General features: G+C 42.0%; 1 protein-coding gene across 1 annotated transcript in view; it reads left to right on the top strand.

The window, feature by feature from the left end:
- LOC136866822 (GTPase-activating Rap/Ran-GAP domain-like protein 3) overlaps positions 1–22192 on the top strand; it is a 451356-nt gene that overhangs the window by 316170 nt on the left and 112994 nt on the right. The window contains exons 5-7 of the mRNA XM_067143927.2: positions 16423–16541; positions 17156–17220; positions 19740–19806. Of these exons, the coding sequence (XP_067000028.2) occupies positions 16423–16541; positions 17156–17220; positions 19740–19806 (251 nt within the window). The remainder of the gene's footprint in view (positions 1–16422; positions 16542–17155; positions 17221–19739; positions 19807–22192) is intronic.

Raw genomic sequence — 22192 nt, 5'->3', positions numbered from 1 at the left:
AAATCGATCATCTTGTTTGTTCATTTCTGACGTATTACTAGACGAACCTGTCCTCCCTGCTCTACTTCTCTTATTACTTCATTATAATTACCTAACTAACTGTGTAATAACTTGAATTTTCTAACAGCGCATGATAAACACCGAAAATCCATCAAATACATAATAATATCAGTATTCCATAATCAACTAACTGCATGTCTCCATCCAACCAACGGCATCATGTGGCTGCACCTGAAATAAGGTACTATCTACTGACATGAATAAGAAACTATCAAATGCCAGACGATCTGCGTTGCATCGGCTCCATTCCATCCTGCTGAAAATACACCTACAGCGCTAACTTACTACATCTAGCAATACCACAAGTTGATCTACAGTACAGGTGACAATAATTTCACAATCTAATTGTCGTTCGAGTAGCTTGTCGAAGACCCTACTCGTATATTCGTAAATACATTCCGCTACCCATGTGATACCAAATTAAACTCATATCAGCTCGCATGTCTAACCAAACTCTTCGGAAAGCATTCAAACAACGCTACGAAACACGCTCATCTAATAAACACAAATATACGCGGCGGAAATACCTCTCAATACTATTATCCTAACCATTGGCCATCTCAAAGAATTAAATTACTACCGCAATTCACCACTAAATAAAACATCCTCTGCTTATACCGTCAACTATACCTTTAGATGACCCTACCTATTTTACGCTACACAATGTCCACCACATAATGAGAAATCATCATTCCCTACATAAATGAGCTAAATATCTTTGAAGAGCTTCACTATTATTCATACAACCATCACTGAGTCGATCCGCTAAACATATCACAACACTCCGCGGAATTATACATTATCATAGGATCACCACATCAAATATTTCACACATCAGCACATCAAGACTTACCTGTGGCATTCAAGATCACACACGCCTTATAGCTGTTCCACTAACACGGAAAAACAACGCAGGAAAGATCGCCTAACCCTAATATTCACCAACGGAAAACGATATTCTAATATACGTAGTAGAAATACAGGACGTTACCAACACCGTTAGCACGTTAGAACATTCAAGTCATTTTACTTTATATCACCTGTGTGACATTAAAAAGAAATAAATCTACTTCTACTATAAGCATCTACAAGTAAACAAGAAGGGCAAGGTTCGACTACTCATCTGACTTCTTCGCTTCTCCATAGGTATTGGTCGTCAGGTTATTTTTTCAGCCATCTCATTCATTTCGGCAGAGTGTGGATCCACCAGGATCCTACTGGTTTACTCGGACATCTCTTCTATATGAACTTCCTTATTCAGAAATATAGACAACATCTTGAGTTCAACCTGAAACTTGAACAGCATGGTTAGATCGAATTCGTACAGATTTTTTTTTTAAATCCACTGTTATAGATTAATACTGGCCTGTGTAAATTTTATATCACTCAATGCTATACTTAGTTTGTTAACGTATTTAGGCCTCAACTTCTTAAATTTTATGAGCTTCAATTCGCATATAAGGGCTGAGCTCTCTACTGCTTCACAATCCTATTTGTACCATTCAAGAATTGACATTTTAAAACAAAATCAAACTTCATTATTTCAATAAAAAACGAGGCTGCTTTTCATAAACTACATGACTACGATCCTGACTGCTTTACATCTGACTTTGACATTGAGGAAACGTTATCTTAGAGATTCACAAAGGAATGCAGACTACCATTGTTTATTCTTCTCCACCTGAAATACGTCATACCACACGCCTGTTAGATAATTAACTGTATATAATTCCGGCTCAATCCATGGCCCCCTTGACGTCTGTTATACTAGATGTGATGTCTGGCCTATTTTCTTCTCAGCTGTTACTGCAAATATTTATTGATACCCGCTTGTGACTACACGGTTTTTCACGCGGTCCGATGTGTACCACGGGGTTCCGAGCTTGATCTATCGATTCTCATCCATAAGATCCAGTATCAATTCGCGAGTTGTGTCGGCTCATATCTTACGAATATATAAATTCGCCGCACATCAACAGTTTATTTTACCACCATGCCGTCCACATGCATTTATCATTCCTATGACCTTCAATGACTCCCTGACATGTAATTGCACGTCATTGGAAGGTCATATTCCCCCCTTACTTGGAGTAGAAATTTTGAACATAGGGAGAAATTTCTTATCATGTGATTCTGAATAACCAAATTCCTTTTTCTTTTTCTTCTAATGTTACCAAATTCTAACTTCATGACCGAACAACTCGCACTTATCTTCCAGATCAGAACTCATCCATTCTTCTATTGACTCGTCACCCTTATCTTAGCGGTATCCATTGCCAAACTTAACAGGTGTCTTCCTTTCCGTCCATAGGATTGTCTTCACTCAGTTCGTCGTACGTCGTACCATCTTCAAAAACGAGATTAGTTTCCTCTTCTTCTCTGGTGATAGGAAAGTAATATTGACGCAAATTGGCAGAATTGTATATTGACATGTTCTTTGAGTCCATACTTTGAATCCTATAGGCATTATTGCCTAAATCTTCTACGATCTTAAATGGTCCAATGTATAGGTGGGCAAACTTCGAGAAAAATCTTGCTTTGGGATCGGAAACAGCAGGCTTTTTAATTAAAACATAGGTCCCAATCTCCAATGGTTTCCGGAACTTCCTATATCTCATTTTCTTCGCTCTTTTCTCCGCTTGTTTTACCATGCGTAACTTTGCTCGTCGAACGTTATCTTCAACTTCAGGCACTTCCTCTACAGGTCTTGGGATAATATCATTCCAAGGACGCCGAGGATGATGATTTAGATGAAGTATGCTGGGAATGTTGTCAATTGACTCATGCCAAGTATTATTCATTCATTCTGCGATCGTTGGTAAGTATGTCGCCCATGCCCAATGACGTTCCGGGCAGAAAATTCTGCAGTGCTTGGAGATTTCCCGCATAATCCTCTCTGCAGCGTTCGACTCTGGATGCCTAATCGAACTAAACCTGTGTTGAATGTTCATCCTTGCAAGCGCCTCAGCAAACTCTTTAGATGTAAATTGAGTCCCGTGATCAGTGATTACTCAACTAGGCTTTCCCATTTCCGTATAACCTGTCTTTCTAACGCTCTGATGATGGATTTCGAGTTAGCCTTCCTGATTGGTTGTAACGATACAAACTTCGACATGAGATCTAGGGTCACCAAGATGAACCGGTTACCTCGTTTACTGACTGGTAACACACCATATAAATCCATTGCGAAAATTTCTCTGGGGTTATCTGGTATTATAGGAATTGGCTGTTGGTACAATAATATTGAGCTGTGCTTCACACGCTGACAGATGTCACATGTTCTAATTATTTTCCTAACATGTCTTCTCAATCCAACCCACGTGAACGTCTCACCAATTGTAGCTGTCAATTTATCAACTCCACCGTGAGCAATCATACGGTGTACGTACCATATTAATTTGCATCTCAGTTTATGCGGGACGACTACCCTTAATTTCTTCTTCTCCTTATCTATAAATTTATATAGCAAATTGTTATTGTAGACGTACTCAGCCGTTAGCGCATTCACTCCGTGATTATCTGGCCTATCATCGACTCTTTGACACTCTTCAATTATTGACCTTAAACATCGGTCATTCATCTGCAACTCTGATAAACGTTTCAGATCTTCGAGGCATTCCTCGTCCTCAGCTGTTATTTCTATGACATTCATTTCTCGTACACCTTCCGGAGGATTCCTGCTCAAACTATCGGCTAATACATTTGACTTCCCAGGGCAATACTCTATTTGAAGGTCAAATTGTTGTGCATATAATGCCCATCTAGAGACCCTTTCACTAGATAAAGATGATTTTAGTACAAACGTCAGAGCCTTATGATCAGTTTTCAGAATGATTGGGTACCCATAAATAATCTTCTTCCATGATTGTAAAGCATAAATGATTGCTAACATCTCTAATTCTGTCGTGGTGTATTTTGTCTCATGGGAGCGCAGCTTCCGACTCACGAATGCTAGGTATGTCTTCTCACTATTCCCGCCTTCATCTTCCTGGAATAAAGCTGCTCCCACTCCAACAAGCGATGCATCCGACTGAATAATAAATTTTAGATTAAAGTTTGGGTAACCAAGCTTGATGCTGTTGATCATTAACTCCTTCGTCTTGAGAAAAGCATCGTTATGACGTTCGCCCCAGTGCCATCGATTATTGGTCTTTAATAGATCCTGAAGTGGCGCTACAACATCGGTATACCCTGGACAGTGGTTCGCAAAGAAATTCGTCAAGCCTAGGAACTGTCGGACGTGTTTGATTCTTTTAGGTACAGGGAAATTACTGATAGTCTGAATTTTCAAAGGGTTTGGTTTTACCCCAGTTCCATCGATCACATGTCCCACAAATATAATTTCCGGCTGACAGAACTTAGACTTATTCCTATTAATTTTAAAGCCTGCTTCGTTCAGGTTGACCAGCAACCGTTCTAATTTCCTTACATGTTCTTCGAAAGTCGCTGTCGCAAGGACAATGTCATCCACGTACATGGTGATAAATTCCTTAACATCAGGGTCCAAGTTCCTGTCCAAGGCTCGTATGAGAGCGGCCCCTGAATTACGGATACCAAATGGGAGTCTTTCGAACACATATGCCTGATTATCGAATAAGAAACCAGTGAACAATTTCGATTTCCCTTCCAGAACGATGTGGTAATACGACGACGTCAGATCTAATATCGTGAAGTACTTCATTCCCTTGAATCTCTTAATGATCTCCTTAATCAGTGGTGCCTTGTCATACTCTGGTATGATCCTCAAGTTTAACTGTCGTGCATCCATACAAACGCGAATCGAACCGTTGTTCTTCCTCACTATCACTAATGGGCTACAGTAAGATGAATGCATTTTCGAGATGATTCCATTCTCGATCATTTCTTGAATAACCTTCCTTGCTTCCGGCATATATTTGTCAGGCACCGGGTATGGTTTCGTTTTGAAAGGTCTCCAATCGTTTACCAATATTTTATATTCGAAATTCTTAATTGCACCAGGCTGTTTCTTAAAAGCGCTGTCATATTTCTTCAATAGGCTTGTTATTACTTCCTTCTGTCCAGCCGTACCTCCAATTCCTTCTTCAGTCGTAGTTTCTCGCAGGTCTTCTGAGTCATATTTCTCCATGATTTCCTCTGCTAACTGCATTACCTTTTCGGCCGAAGTGTTCATGGTTTTATGTAATTCACATACCCTTTTATTTTCAATTCTAGCAGTAACATGCGTTCGTTCCTCGTTATTGTGTCTGATCCGAATCTCCTCTCTGTTCAAATCGATAACGATGTTGTTTTCTCTTATAAAGTCTGAGCCTATTATTACATTGTGTTGGATTTTATCCATTACCAAGAACGGATGTTCAAATGTGACCTTCCAATCTCCACCGGTAGAAAGGTTTGCACCTTACAACTGGCAACTTTGTCGGGTATGATCCCTCTTATCTTTACATTGGCCACCGGTATGACAGGAATTTGTGCTCTGCCTTGAAGTTCCGTGAAAAATACCCTTGAAATAATGCTAATGCTGGCGCCTGTATCTAATAAAGAGTATACTCTGACGCCCAACATTGCTACCCAGATGATAGGAAGTCCTCTTTTTATTTCAACTTCGCCCAACTGGCGGTCTTCTAATAACTCTTCGGGCTCGAATTCCCAAGACTCTATATTGCTGATAATCCATTCTCGTTGCCTATTCAGCTGTTCATCAAGACTATCTTATCTTCTTCAAATTCTAAATTGTCGTCGTTTTTTTTCACCCCGTTCCTCTCTTTGGGATTATCCTCAAACGGAATTGCACCAGGATTGAGCGTTCTACTTAAAGCATCATTCCTTTGCTGTTGCTGGTATTGGAAACTTGTCGCGCCTACACAGTTCGCATTCATTTCCTGGTTCCTAATTGCTTCCTCCCAACGCTTTGCTTCTTGTTGGTGTTTCAATTCTTCCAGGTATTTCCTTTTTTCCTGATCGACGTCTCCATTTCTATCTTCACTCCTCTGTCCTGGTCTTCCTTGGCTTCTGTTTCTCCGGAATGGCCATCTATCCCGATGATAGTTCCAGCGTGCCGTTCTCCTAAATCGCGAGTACCTTCCATTGTTATTCTGAGGCGACGTCCATTCTCTATGTTGCTGGTTACTATCTTGGTTATCATATCTCTCTTGCTTCCACCTATTCGCAAAATGGCATTGATTATTTCCTCGACAGTCTTCTCGTTCCACTGGTGTAGCGACATTCACCGATGGCTCTACGTGTTTTATTATTCGGTTTCCAACCTGCGTATTCGTACTGTCAAGTTGTCTCAGTACTGCTTCAGCATGTACTGCAGATTGTACATTTGCTGCAGTTAACAACCGCTGAACGTCAGGCGGAAATTGTTTAATTATAGCTCGTACCATTTCTAGTTCTGTCGGCGGTGAATCTAACTCTTTTAGACGGTGGAATTGCATAGTAAAGTAATCTGAAAAGCAGCTTGGTCCACCGAGAGAGTATTTTTTTGAGTATAGCTCCAACCTAACATTCTGTTGAGCATCAATTCCCCAAAATCTCTCTAAAAACGCCTGTTTAAACCCGGTATAATCCTCGAAAACATATCTGAACGCCTTAAACCATATCAGCGGCGCTCCGTCCAGGTGACGTTCTACCGCTTTGAGTTGTCTTCCAGGCATTATCTTCGCCTCACGGAAATACTCTTCAATTTCTCAGATAAATCCTCGAGGAGTCATTCCAGACTTAATGTTCCCAGTGAACTTCTTCGGTCTATCCTCATTAGTGCGAATCACATTAATTATCTGGGTACCATTCCCGGTATGCATGACGCTGTTCTCGCTACCATCAGTATTGCATACTGGAATCTCAAATTGGCAATCTATTTCTGTCTTCCTTTCGTTATCCGTTGACGATGATTTCTCTAAAGTGGTCAGTACAAGCCTCTTCGTCGTTTCGCTGTCAATTTTCATGCTTTGAATGTCCTTTTGTACGTTCTCAAGCTCATCGTTCAATTTCTTTATTTGCTGACCAGTCAGTGTTCGGTTTTTATCTGACTCGTCGATGATCAACTGGAACTTGCTACTGATGTCTTCTTTTGCTGTTTTCATCTCCTCATGAACACCTCTGTTGACTTCATCAACATCTTCAGATATCTTTTTGAACTTGTCTTCCCAGCTGGTGCTCGATTCAACGATCTTTCCTTGTATAATTGCTACTTCCTCCTTTAACTCATTTAGATCGCGGTCAACCTGTACTTGTATATCGTTCACGTTCACCTTCAGCTCGGCCTTAAGTTCGGCGAACATTTCATTGATTTCTTTCCTGTTTTCGTTTATGACCGTTGTAACTTCATTCCTTAAATTCCTCATGTCCTCTTGCATGTCAGCCTGTATTTCGGACATTCGCGACCCCAGTGCTAGCATTTCTTCTTGCATTACCTTCGAATTCTGCTGGACTATTTCAGCAACGATCCGTTGGTTCTCCCTGATTTCTCTGTTGGTCGCCTCCTGCCTTTCCTGGTTCTCTTTCCTCATCTCCATTGCCATTGTTTCCTGTGCTTCTCTTATTTCTTTTGCCGTTGTCTCTTGCAATTCTCTCATTTCTTTCGCCATTGTCTCTTGCAATTCTCTCATTTCTTTCGCCGTTGTCTCTTGCAATTCTCTCGTTTCTTTCGCCGATGTCTCTTGCAATTCTCTCATTTCTTTCGCCGATGTTTCTTGCGATTCTCTCATTTCTTTTAGAGCGATTTCCTGTGATTCTTGCGCTTTCGTTACCCTTCCTGCCAGTTCTTCTAACAGTGCCTTCACTTGTGCCAACGACGCCATTATTAATGTTATGGTAATCGAACAGTAAATGTCTTTATTCTCCTACCGTTCCTCAAATGTCACCTACCTAACTCTACTCGCTATCCGCTAAGTATATCAGTTGACTATTTAGGCCCTGATGGATCCGAACCCGTACCGAAATGACTGATAGCTACCGCAATAAACATGAATGAACAAACAATCTGATCTTTGATTAACCGACACAACCTTCCAATTTCTCATTTGCCTAACTGAACCTTTGCTATCATATCCCGTTGCTTCCTTTTCAGGCCCCGCTGTTGGGTAGCCAAAAACTATAAATATACCCTATGTGACCGTTCGTGGGACGCCTAACTCGGAGATGATAATAAATTTTATAATTTGCTCGACTAGAATTCAGGGGTTTACATGATCCTCCACTCAGGGCATGGCCCTTCGGAAAGGAAGCGGTCACATCCAATCAATAATAATAATCTAACATCAGTTTCAAGATAATAAGTTCACTAAAACTAAGCATAAATGAATATTTGCAATGAGAAATTGGAAGTATAATAATTTTAATAAAATGAAATAACTGACTACAATATATTGAACAACTGAATATGCAACGTAAAAATATTAACTTTGTGCATCACTACCGCACCGTATTAAAGAATCAAGTCCATTTTGAAAAATAATTGACAGTCATTTAGTTAAAATCACATCATTTACGCAACACTGACTCGATTGAATAAATATAAAGTAATATAACGGAAAATCAGCAATTTCAGTCTCAAATCGATCATCTTGTTTGTTCATTTCTGACGTATTACTAGACGAACCTGTCCTCCCTGCTCTACTTCTCTTATTACTTCATTATAATTACCTAACTAACTGAGTAATAACTTGAATTTTCTAACAGCGCATGATAAACACCGAAAATCCATCAAATACATAATAATATCAGTATTCCATAATCAACTAACTGCATGTCTCCATCCAACCAACGGCATCATGTGGCTGCACCTGAAATAAGGTACTATCTACTGACATGAATAAGAAACTATCAAATGCCAGACGATCTGCGTTGCATCGGCTCCATTCCATCCTGCTGAAAATACACCTACAGCGCTAACTTACTACATCTAGCAATACCACAAGTTGATCTACAGTACAGGTGACAATAATTTCACAATCTAATTGTCGTTCGAGTAGCTTGTCGAAGACCCTACTCGTATATTCGTAAATACATTCCGCTACCCATGTGATACCAAATTAAACTCATATCAGCTCGCATGTCTAACCAAACTCTTCGGAAAGCATTCAAACAACGCTACGAAACACGCTCATCTAATAAACACAAATATACGCGGCGGAAATACCTCTCAATACTATTATCCTAACCATTGGCCATCTCAAAGAATTAAATTACTACCGCAATTCACCACTAAATAAAACATCCTCTGCTTATACCGTCAACTATACCTTTAGATGACCCTACCTATTTTACGCTACACAATGTCCACCACATAATGAGAAATCATCATTCCCTACATAAATGAGCTAAATATCTTTGAAGAGCTTCACTATTATTCATACAACCATCACTGAGTCGATCCGCTAAACATATCACAACACTCCGCGGAATTATACATTATCATAGGATCACCACATCAAATATTTCACACATCAGCACATCAAGACTTACCTGTGGCATTCAAGATCACACACGCCTTATAGCTGTTCCACTAACACGGAAAAACAACGCAGGAAAGATCGCCTAACCCTAATATTCACCAACGGAAAACGATATTCTAATATACGTAGTAGAAATACAGGACGTTACCAACACCGTTAGCACGTTAGAACATTCAAGTCATTTTACTTTATATCACCTGTGTGACATTAAAAAGAAATAAATCTACTTCTACTATAAGCATCTACAAGTAAACAAGAAGGGCAAGGTTCGACTACTCATCTGACTTCTTCGCTTCTCCATAGGTATTGGTCGTCAGGTTATTTTTTCAGCCATCTCATTCATTTCGGCAGAGTGTGGATCCACCAGGATCCTACTGGTTTACTCGGACATCTCTTCTATATGAACTTCCTTATTCAGAAATATAGACAACATCTTGAGTTCAACCTGAAACTTGAACAGCATGGTTAGATCGAATTCGTACAGATTTTTTTTAATCCACTGTTATAGATTAATACTGGCCTGTGTAAATTTTATATCACTCAATGCTATACTTAGTTTGTTAACGTATTTAGGCCTCAACTTCTTAAATTTTATGAGCTTCAATTCGCATATAAGGGCTGAGCTCTCTACTGCTTCACAATCCTATTTGTACCATTCAAGAATTGACATTTTAAAACAAAATCAAACTTCATTATTTCAATAAAAAACGAGGCTGCTTTTCATAAACTACATGACTACGATCCTGACTGCTTTACATCTGACTTTGACATTGAGGAAACGTTATCTTAGAGATTCACAAAGGAATGCAGACTACCATTGTTTATTCTTCTCCACCTGAAATACGTCATACCACACGCCTGTTAGATAATTAACTGTATATAATTCCGGCTCAATCCATGGCCCCCTTGACGTCTGTTATACTAGATGTGATGTCTGGCCTATTTTCTTCTCTGCTGTTACTGCAAATATTTATTGATACCCGCTTGTGACTACACGGTTTTTCACGCGGTCCGATGTGTACCACGGGTTTCCGAGCTTGATCTATCGATTCTCATCCATAAGATCCAGTATCAATTCGCGAGTTGTGTCGGCTCATATCTTACGAATATATAAATTCGCCGCACATCAACAGTTTATTTTACCACCATGCCGTCCACATGCATTTATCATTCCTATGACCTTCAATGACTCCCTGTCATGTAATTGCACGTCATTGGAAGGTCATAATATACAGATGCGTTGGAGTGTCGGCTTGCTTGCCTGCTCTTATGTCCAGGGTTTTACCTATGAAAAGAGTGAAATAACAAGTAACTTTCTATATTAGTACTGCTGTCTTCGTTATAGGGCGCGGGCTGGTTTTCCGCTCCTGTGTTTCGGTCGGGGGGCGGGGGTGGATTGATTCGTCCTTGGCCGTCTGGCTTCGTTGCCGTCGTCTTCTTGCGTTGTGTTTCTTATCAATCCTTCCTCGCCTGGGTCCCTGGGGATAAAGACAGCTGTAACAAAGGAACATATATACATACTGTAGATACATGGTGTCTGCAGTGTAGTGTTTATTGTGTGGTGTGTAGGTGTCAGCTTAGTGGGGGGGGGGGGCTGGCGGCTATCGGCCTCTCGCCACCTAACCCTGTGGCTGAACAGAATGTGTTTCGGTGTGGGGTACTTGGTGTAGATATCAACGTCGTAGCGTCCTATCCCACTTATTAGTGGGTTGATCTTGTTACCCCCATGACTTGGTGTACATTCTTAGTGTTTGTTTGCGTATGTTGTGCCTTATCGAGCTGACTTTCGCAATAGCGCGTAGGTGGCGTATTGGTGTGTCGAAAGGGAGTCTGGCCGCTGCTCGTATGCATTTATTTTGTATTAGTTCCAGCTTATTCAAGTTCGTCATTGCAGTGTATCCCCACGCAGGGGCTGCATACATGATTATTGGCCTAATTAAGGCCTTGTACATGTTTATAGCTACGCGCGTGTTTATACTGAACTTCTCATTCAGTATTGGGTATAGCTGGCTGAGTTTAACGTGTGATTTTCTCTGGATGTCTTTGATATGGTAGAACATGGTAAGCTTTCTATGTAGGACTTCTTTCTCTTTCTTTATTCGTGTCAGAAGTATCAACTTATAGATATTTAACAAAAAGCAACATCTACATTTCTACTATACAAATATACAAGTCTATTATACAATCACAGATAGAGCAACAATATTCAAGAGCTAGATGATGCTTGCCCAGTATTGGGCGACGTCAATAGCGTTGGGGGAGGCTACTCCTAGGTATTTGGCTTTGTCGTGCCATGCTATTTCCTAGTTAAACAGCTTTAGTGGTTTAATGTGGACTGGTCTGTGCATGCGTCTGTTCTTTCTAGTGAACAGCACGGCTTAGCACTTGTCGACATTGACCTTAATGCGCCATTTTGTTAGCCATGGCTCGAGAGTTCCTAGTGCTACTTGTAGCCTCTTCCGAGTGCACGCTAATTGTGGGTGCTGGACTGTGATAGCAGTGTCATCTGCGTAGAGGTGTGTGGTAGTAAGTTCCGCAGTTGGCATGTCATTTGTATATAGGATGAAGAGGATTGGTCCAATAAGGGACACTTGGGCTACGCCCGCCCTAATCCTTCGGGTGCTTGACAGCGTGATGTGTACGTCCACTTGGATCTCTCGGCCCTCCAGATAGGATTTTATTAGTCTTATATAGCTTGGGTGGAATTCGAGGTATATTATTTTTGATAGTAGGCCTTCGTGCCACACTTTGTCGAATGCTTTCTGGATATCAAGGAAAACCGAACCCGTGTCCCTTCGTTTATTGAAACGTATGGTAGCTTGTTCTATGAATCGCGTGAGTAGTTGTGGGGCAGAATGCCCGTTCCTGAAGCCAAATTTCTCATTGCGAATTATTCCTTTTTCCTTGATATGCCCTATTAACCTTTTCAGTAGTATACATCACTGAGGGCGTCCAGAAGGCTGATGGGTCTGTAGTTGTTTGGATCTGACTTATCGTTGCCTGGTTTTCCAAATACGAGTATCCTAGCCCTTTTCCATTGTTCAGGGTAGTCCTGGAGCCTGAACATTGCAGTGAAGATCCTGGTGAATAGTGTAAGGGTTTTGTGGGTTAGTTTCTTTATTATAATATTTCGGATCTCGTCTGGGCCAGGCGCCTTCTTGGGATTACAATGACCTATAATCCACTTAATTTCGTGTATATTTGTCCTCTTGACCTCCGGCTTAGGTGCGTTTTCGAGGAACTCTGTTACCTCTGCCTCAGTTTGCCTGCTGAAGGCAGGATTAGATGGTATTTCGTTCGGAGTGAATGCCGCCTCGATCGAGTCCGCTATGACTTCCGCTTTATCACGGTTCTCGTATACCGGGCCGTTAGGTCCCTTAATAGTAGGGATGCTCTGAGTTTCTGGTGTTTGCGTCGAACAGACGGAGTTTATTGTTCCATTCTCGCGACGTGTATCCCTGTAGTTTTGTTTGTATTTCTGTGTTAAGTTAATTTTTCATAACGCGGTCGTAGCCTCTATGGTGTCGTGCCCAGTTGCGTCTGTGGCTGTTGCGCTTACGTATTAATTCCTTAATATGGGCTAGAATTTCGAAATTAGGGTATTCTTTGTGTTTGTTTACTGGTATGTTCGCTGCTGCGGCTGCCTGAATTGCTTCTACTAAGGTGTTGACTGCTTCGTCGATTTAGGCTGTGCTGTTTAATAGCATGCCCTCGCATCCCTGTAGAAGTGAGTCTAGTTTGTGTTCGAATTTACCCCATTTAGCTGCTTTATAGTTGAGCCGGCGCTTGGGGTTGTTCTCATATTTCTCTGGATTCGCATTTAGTGTAAATATCACTGGTTGGTGCCTCTACCCAGGGCTATATCCAGAATGTCGGAGGTCTGTCCACTAGGTGCTAGGAACGTGGGCTCGCTGGGGGCTGTTGCCACATAGTCCTGGGATAGCATGTGGTTATACAGCCTTGTGCCTGCTTGGTTAGGGCACAGCCTGCCCCAGCTGGCATGTTTCGAATGTAGATCTCCTAGTATCGTGTTTGATTTAGCCTTAGTACTGCTTCTATGTCTTGTGTGTTTAGGCTTTTCGGTATGGAGTATGTCGCTATGACATTTATGAGTGTTCCTTGCACTGGCATGGCAATTCCGCATGCCTCCATTTCGACCAACTCTGGTATGTCGATCTCCATATGTTTGATGTCCTTTCTTACCAGAACTGCCACTCCTCCAACTCCGTTAGCCTTATCGCTTCTGTGTTTTTTGTAGCCTCTTATGCTGAACTTCTTCGCCGGTGGGAGGAAAGTTTGTGTTAGGAGTGCTACATGTATAGTGTTCGCGGTTAGGAAGGGTTCGAGTTCGTATTTTCTTGTTCTTATACCCTGGCAGTTCCATATTAGTACTCGAAGCCCTTGTGTGTTGTTGTGGTTATTAATATTATTATTATTATTATTATTATTATTATTATTATTATTATTATTATTATTATTATCATAATTATTATTATCCTCGTTGGGTTGTTCCGCCATCTTGGGTTAGGAGTTCGTAGATCATATTCGCCAGGTCCCTCAGCCAGGGAAACGGCAGCAAGTTGGCTATCATAACTAGAGAGGTTATGATTGCAGTGAGGTTCAAGTTCGGGAAGATGGTTTTCAGGATTTCTTCTATCATTTCCTTGAACGTTCTCCCCGCCGTGTTACCCTCAGGCTGCTGTGCCGGGTTCAGTGATTCATGTGTATGTGGTGAGAAGGGACGCGTTGGTGTTTCGCGGGGGGCGGGCGTTCGGGGGGGGGGGGGGGTGCGGATGCCGTTTTGCTAGTGGCAGGTTCCCTGCGGGGGTTGAAGCTGGCCTGTGGCGGGCCCTGTGGCAGCTCGGGGAGAGCTTGCGTGGGCTTAACCTGCCTTTTGCTTTTTGTCTGGGGCTGGGCTGTCTTTCTATTAGGGTTGGAGGTCTTGCCTTGGACGGTGGTAGGGGCTGGTTGGGCTGAGAGCCCAGGGTTGTATTCACCATCCGTCCGTGTTGGTTTAAAATTGAAAATGCCTCCGCCTGGTGGGCCTTGTTTGCCTGAAGGGCCTTGTCTTTGGCCCTTTGTGTCTGAAGGGCCTGCGGGACCTGAAGGGTCCTTTTCGCCTGAGGGGCCTGATTTCTTATTGCGTGAGGCGCCTGTGCCTGAGGGGTCTGCTTGGGCTTTAGGGTCGCCACGCTTGTCACCCTTTGGCTCTTTGCCTTGATAGGTGGCTTCGAAATCCCTACGGCTGGGACAGTCCTTAAAATTAGCCGCGTGTTCCCCCCCCCCCCCACCGCAGTTAGGGCACTTGGAGTACGCGGGGTCGCTGCCGTGGGGGCAGTCGCGGGACAAGCGGCGCATCTGCGGCATCTGGGCTCCAGTCGGCAGGCCGCCCCTGGATGGCCATGCCTCTGACACACTCCACATTGGGGGCCAGTGGCTGGGGGGCGGTACAGCTCGACTGACACCAGCATATTCGCCAGCATCCGCATCCTCCGCACATTGTCCGCTCCTGGGGTTTCCGCCATGGCAACTATACTGCTAACAATAAGAGTTGGCGTCTGACATTTCTTAGAGGGGGATCCGTTTACTGCCTGCCGAGGCGGAATAAAGGGAGTGGCTGTGTGGTTACCATGGAAACGAGGGTGGGGCGACTGCGGTTGCCATGGAGATAACACTTCAGGGCAGCTCGTCTTGCTGGGAGTTGCCAAACCTGTCATTGTCACTGATAAGAACCTGATTGTTTGTATAAGAGTATCGCAAATGGGACGACACCGCCTGGCCAGGTAGTCTACAACAGATCACAGCGGTCAGAATGAAGGAGGGAACAAGTGAGCCGGAAGCGAGGGGTAAGAGTATGTAGAAAGGAATGCTGGAATGTGGCAACATCGTGAAATGGCACGTGCAGTGCTCCTCCCTCCAACCTTACCTGTCAGACGCCAACTCTTATTATTAGCAGTATAGGAATAGGTTGCCTTTGGCTGGCCTATTCCCTGTTCTCATCCGCACCACGGAGAATGCGGGGATATCCTGCGCTTTCATTGCAAGCTGGATTTCGTCTGCATTACTTCCGTTTATGGGGGTCCTCACTACGAATCGCTTCATAGTGCTGTTGGGCAATACTTTTACAAAATTAATACTCAGCCCTTTTAGCACTCCGATAGCAATTCCATAGCACTCAAAGCTCGTCATGTGCAGGCGGATCGCTTCGTGTGCGTCTACTCTCGGCCTAGAGAAGTAATAATTTCTCTGCTCATGCGGTAGCTTTTTGAGGAGCTCCATTTCGAATGTCTTCGTGTTCTTGGTGTAGACCGTAATGGGTGGGGGGCTGACCCCTTACGGGTGATTGGTTTTGTTTGTTGTGGTGGTTGAGGTGGGCTCTGCCGAGTCTGCCTCTTGTGTGTGGTGTGTTGTGGCTGGGTTGAGCCGATAGATGTTTCGGTGCTACTATGGTTGTTTCTCATTGCTTTCCTCACCGACCCAGCCGGTACTGTTCTATATCAGGTCAAACCCAGTGTCCCTACAAGGATCGCGTTTTCATCATTTATCACGGGACTGTTTGCAGAGGGAATTGTGTTACTAGCGTCGCTCATACCTTTGTTAATCTCACGTTGTCAAAGTCCAGAATCAGACTGAAAACAGATAAATGAAAGCAACAAACTTTATGTAGCCCATACTAGAAGACATGTGCACTGTATCATCTGAAGATGTACGGGGGGAAGAAATAATTTTACATACCGTATTTAATATTATTTGTATTTACCTTTTAACTAAGAAAGATGCCTCGTAACATTCACGAATGTTACATTCTCCAACATATTCTTGAATATTAAATTATTAAACTGATTTATTCCAGATTATTAGGTCTATGAAGTGTATAGTTTGTCAGTATACATGTCTAAAGAACAATATTATCTGTTTACAGTTCATCAGAACTATGTTGGTACGGATGGCGATAAGAATCCCTTTTTTCTGTCCGTGGTGCTCACCGATGCCAACAACCAATGTGTCCCGCAATACCGAGCGATCCTCTGGAAGAAGACGGTAAGTTTAAAACCAAACATCATATAGAGGCTGCATTTCTTTCTGAAACATTCCGTAGTTCTCTACTTCAACCATCCTATTTGATGTAAGTGTCTCTTATTTTCGTTGGTTTTTAACTTCCTTTCTCTGTTTCTATGCTCCTATCACCGCTGCCTTAGTTTGCACCGGTTTTCAACAAATATTTTGGCCTTCTTCACGGCTAATAATTTTTTGCACCTTGGATTTTCTTTTCCTCTGCTGCCTTTTGTACGGAGTCTGTAAGTGTGCCTCTGCAATCAAATTGTACATAATCAATTAGCTCAATCTTTCCCATACTTTCACATGTATTAAAAATGAACCACATTTCCCTTTGCGAAAATCAAACGATCATAAATATGTCTCTCGGTCATGGCCATCCATCTGGACTTCACCTCACAGCCTGCACGGTTGCTAAGCTACACTTCCGTCACGCGTTTTGTGACGGGAGTTTCGGAATGTAAATTTTCAGATGAACGCCACTCTTAAGACACGTTTGTGTCAAAATCTAGAAGTATTAACTACTAACCAAATCAATGAACTATATCTTTAACAAATATGTGAGATTTGATCAAAAAAATTATGTTTGTTTATTTCAGGGGGCGCAGAAGATTTCTCTCACTTACTCCGCAAACAAACCGATGACTGTCAAGCAGATTATAAGGTGAGTATAATCTGCGAAGAACGTAATTTAAGGCGGTAGAATAATTCCATTAGATACTAAGTGGAAGAAAAATACCAGTATCTACCTCCTCTTTCTCTTGTAAGTAATAGAATAGAATACTCCCATTTTTTCAGATCACTTGGAACTGGAGAGAGAACATTCGTTTATTGCAATCATTAAATTCCATACATGCATTACATTCTCCTTCCTACAATTATTTGACTATTACTACAATAAATATTATTTATTTTTTCCTAGACGTTAACAATGTTATATAGTCTAGGACAACATGTATCTTCCCCTTCTTAAGCTCTTTTAGTGCTTCCTTTTGTGACACAAATCTTATGGAGTTATCTTACAATTACAACATACATTATGACTTAACTGAATGAGTGAATGACTACATGAATTAGTGAATGGATGATTTCGTGACTGAATTGTAGTCGTGCATGAAAACACTCTTCTCCACACAGTCACGGATAGCCACTAACTGGGGATAGTTGAATGAGTGATTGATTGAGTCAGTGAACGATTTGATGGACTTTATTGAACATTCCATTATGATTGAATGAAATACTGACTGCCTAAATGACTGAAAGCATGGATTAATGACTGAGTGCATGAATGAATGGACTGGATTCCAAGTCCTCTCTCGCAGTCACGGATAACCACCAGTTGGTGGTGGTTATTGCAAGTATCCTTGCCCTATCGTATTGAGAATTAATGCATAATTTACGGTTCCAAAATAGTCTATGAACTGATTTAACTTTTCATGTAAGTTGTATTACGTACGACTAATTGAACATAAATTTCTGAGCCTAGAAGAGAATCAAGAGCTCACAGCGCAAAGGAATAGTAAAGTATACTTAATAAGATCACATTTGATAACATCCAGATTTTCTGAGTAAAGAAGATATTTATAAAACTAACAGTGAACATCTGAAGGGTTACTTGTGGTCTATTTTATAAAGCGTGACTTGCTGTTTACTGAAAACTATTCGAGAGACAACCAAATTTAACGTAGTTGCTTTATACTTTAGAGATCCGCCAACGCATTGAATTTCAACTGCGCATATGATGTAGAAATTAACTGTCTTGGATAGTAAAAAGCAAATGATATGTTCCACAATCAGGACACAGGATTTCTATAAAAACATCATGATACGTCTTTTATTATTCTCGATAATTAAATTTATACCTAAAATTACTATAATTTCAATATCAACCTTCTGTTTGAAACCATGTAGTATATACGTCTCCGAATCAAGCACCTTATTATTCTTTATTCGAAGAATATTTCAATATTGTCTATGCCATAATATTAAGGCAGTAGAGCGCTGACCTTCTGAGCCCAACTCGGGGATCCAAGCTTAGGTCGGTAGCATTTGAAGGTGCTCAAATACCTTTTAAATTTGCTATCACGTAAGAGAACTTCTGCGGTAAAACTTCTGGCAACGCGGTGTCTTAGAAATCATAACAATGTAGTTATCAATCAATCAATCAATCAATCAATCAATCAATCAATCAATACTGATCTGCATTTAGGGCAGTCGCCCAGATGGCAGATTCCCTATCTGTTGCTTTCCTAGCCTTTTCCTAAATGATTTCAAAGAAATTGGAAATTTATTGAACATCTCCCTTGGTAAGTTATTCCAATCCCTAACTCCCCTTCCTATAAATGAATATTTGCCCCAGATTGTCCTCTTGAATTCCAACTTTATCTTCATATTGTGATCTTTCCTACTTTTATAAACGCCATTCAAACGTATTCGTCTACTAATGTCATTCCACGCCATCTCTCCGCTGACAGCTCGGAACATACCACTTAGTCGAGCAGCTCTTCTTCTTTCTCTCAATTCTTCCCAACCCAAACATTGCAACATTTTTGTAACGCTACTCTTTTGTCGGAAATCACCCAGAACAAATCAAGCTGCTTTTCTTTGGATTTTTTCCAGTTCTTGAATCAGGTAATCCTGGTGAGGGTCCCATACACTGGAACCATACTCTAGTTGGGGTCTTACCAGAGACTTATATGCACTCTCCTTTACATCCTTACTACAACCATTAAACACCCTCATAACCATGTGCAGAGATCTGTACCCTTTATTTACAATCTCATTTATGTGATTACCCCAATGAAGATCTTTCCTTATATTAACACCTAGATACTTACAATGATCCCCAAAAGGAACTTTCACCCCATCAACGCAGTAATTAAAACTGAGAGGACTTTTCCTATTTGTGAAACTCACAACCTGACTTTTAACCCCGTTTATCAACATACTATTGCCTGCTGTCCATCTCACAACATTTTCGAGGTCACGTTGCAGTTGCTCACAATCTTGTAACGTATTTATCACTCTATAGTTAGTGGGACGTAAAATTATTATTATTATTATTATTATTATTATTATTATTATTATTATTATTATTATTATTATTATTATTATTATTATTATTATTATAAGTTTAATTATGTTTTCTCTGTATTAAATATAAACTTTCTTCTCTCCACACAGCAATTTTCCTAACATGGAGAAGTTTGACAAGGGGCCGAAAGAAGTCTTCTCGCCCGAAATCCAGAAGGTAAGTAACAGACATATTTCAAGAAATTGTTGCCTTAAATGTTGCTTCCGTTCCCAAAATAATAATAAAAGTAAAGAAATGAAATGGCGTATGACTTTTAGTGCCGGGAGTGTCCGAGGACATGTTCGGCTTGCCAGGTGCAGGTCTTTTGATTTGACTCCCGTAGGCGACCTGCGCGTCGTGATGAGGATGAAATGATGATGAAGATGACACATACATCCAGCCCCCGTGCCGGCGAAATTAACCATTGATGGTTAAAATTCCCAACCCTGCCGGGAATCGAACCCGCAGCCCCTGTGACCAAAGGCCAGCACGCTAACCATTTAGCCATGGACCCGGGCATAAATAATAATAATAATAATAATAATAATAATAATAATAATAATAATAATAATAATAATAATAATAATAATAATAATCCTGAACTAGCAATGAATGTGGTCGAGTTTGAAGCAGTAGAATATTCCTAACGAGAAAACTATCTTACTTTGAGGTCGGGAAGACACAATGTCGTTGATATCATTAAGACCACCACACAGCAGTTACTTTTCTTGATCAATATTAGGTGCAATACACACTCATGATCATTTGAATTAGAGGTAGCTGACGTAGGGGGAAAATGGCGTTGTATACAGCCCGGGGAATGTACTGTAATAGATGGACGTGGCATGAAACAGTGAGGACATCTGCCCCTCGTACGGGCTGAATGAGTAACAGTTGCCTACAGAATGGGTAGGACACGAGACTTCAAGGAATTTGATCGCAACCAGATTGTCGGCGCCAGACATATAGTCCATTGCAGTCTTGTAGTCGCTGGACTTTCCAAGGACCACCGTATCAATGATGTACCGTGAGTACGTGGATTCGGGCAAAACCATCGCCGTCAACTGTCGTGGTGTATGACGCGTTGATCACAGGGCTAACTCGGATCGTAATAACGGATGGACGGCCCACAGTGCAGCAGATCATTCGTCAGTTCCGTTCTGAACAACAAGGATGTGTGGTGAGACATACCATCCAGAACCAGGTCCTCGCTATGGGGTACAGAAGCAAGCGTCACACGAGGGCACCTCTGCTCAGCGCACGTCACAAGGCGCAACAAGTGACACGGGCAAACGAACACCGTCATTGGACGCTCGAAGCATGCAGGTAAAGATCGCCTGGACAGATGAGTTGAGGTACCCGTTGGTACACGCCGATGCCCGGTACGAGTGCGTCGTCAATCACGTGAGACTACCATTCCAGTACCACTGCACAGCCTCCCATTCATTTCATCCCATGTGAACAGTTTCCATACGATGATACAACCACCCCCGGCCTGAAATGAACCCTGCTGACAAGACGAATCCACTGCCTTGAGTGTTTGGTGACGCATTTGTACTCTACCATCGGCGTGTACAAACCGACACCACGACTCATTTTGTCCAGGCGATCTTTCTCTATGCTTCTAGAGTTCGATGGTAATGTCATTCTTTGTGCCTTGTGACGTGCGGTAAACACTGCTACCAAAGTGGCTTCTTTATGTACCTCATTGCGAGGAGGTCCTGGATGGTATGGCTGTTAACACTTCGTTGTTATCCAGCACTGAATTCGCGAGTAATCGGTTGCACTGTGACCCATCTATCGGCTCTTACCATCCAAGTCAGTCTACGGTGAGACCCCTGTCATCAACATGTACATCACGGCAGTTGGCCCTGATGATGGTGGTTTTGCCGTAATCTACGTACTCATACTACACTCCGAACATGGTGGCTCATGTAAGGCACGACTTTGGAGATGGAATAGCCTATACGTATGGTACTGAAAAGCTGGTCAAGATTAAATGAGTCGAGATCTCATGTCTTACCCATCCTGTGCTCATATTTTACTCACGCGGCCGATACGAGGTCTGGTGGCATTCGCAGCTATGGACCACGCCGAGCTAACATTCTTCGGGCCGGCCAATGCGCCATTTTACCGAAACGGCAGTTATCTCTAATTTAATTGCTCATCAGTTTATTTTCTTCAACAGTAGTTACACACCTGTTCATACTGAACGGTTTGCCACGCCCAGACATTTGACATTTGGTGTAGATGGAGTGAATGGTTACGCACCAGTTCGTCCTGAACGGTTTACCACGCCCAGACATTTGACATTTGGTGTAGATGGAGTGAATGGTTACGCACCTGTTCGTCCTGAGCGGTTTTCCACGCCCAGACGTTTGATATTTGGTGTAGATGGAGTGAATGGTTACGCACCTGTTCGTCCTGAGCGGTTTTCCACGCCCAGACGTTTGATATTTGGTGTAGATGGAGTGAATGGTTACGCACCTGTTCGTCCTGAGCGGTTTTCCACGCCCAGACGTTTGATATTTGGTGTAGATGGAGTGAACTTTTGTGATCATAG

The sequence above is a fragment of the Anabrus simplex genome, chromosome 3 (assembly GCF_040414725.1).
Source record: "Anabrus simplex isolate iqAnaSimp1 chromosome 3, ASM4041472v1, whole genome shotgun sequence".
In the NCBI taxonomy this organism is placed as follows: domain Eukaryota; kingdom Metazoa; phylum Arthropoda; class Insecta; order Orthoptera; family Tettigoniidae; genus Anabrus; species Anabrus simplex.
Note: the sequence above shows the minus strand (reverse complement) of the source record. Positions and strands in the feature narration are given on the sequence as shown.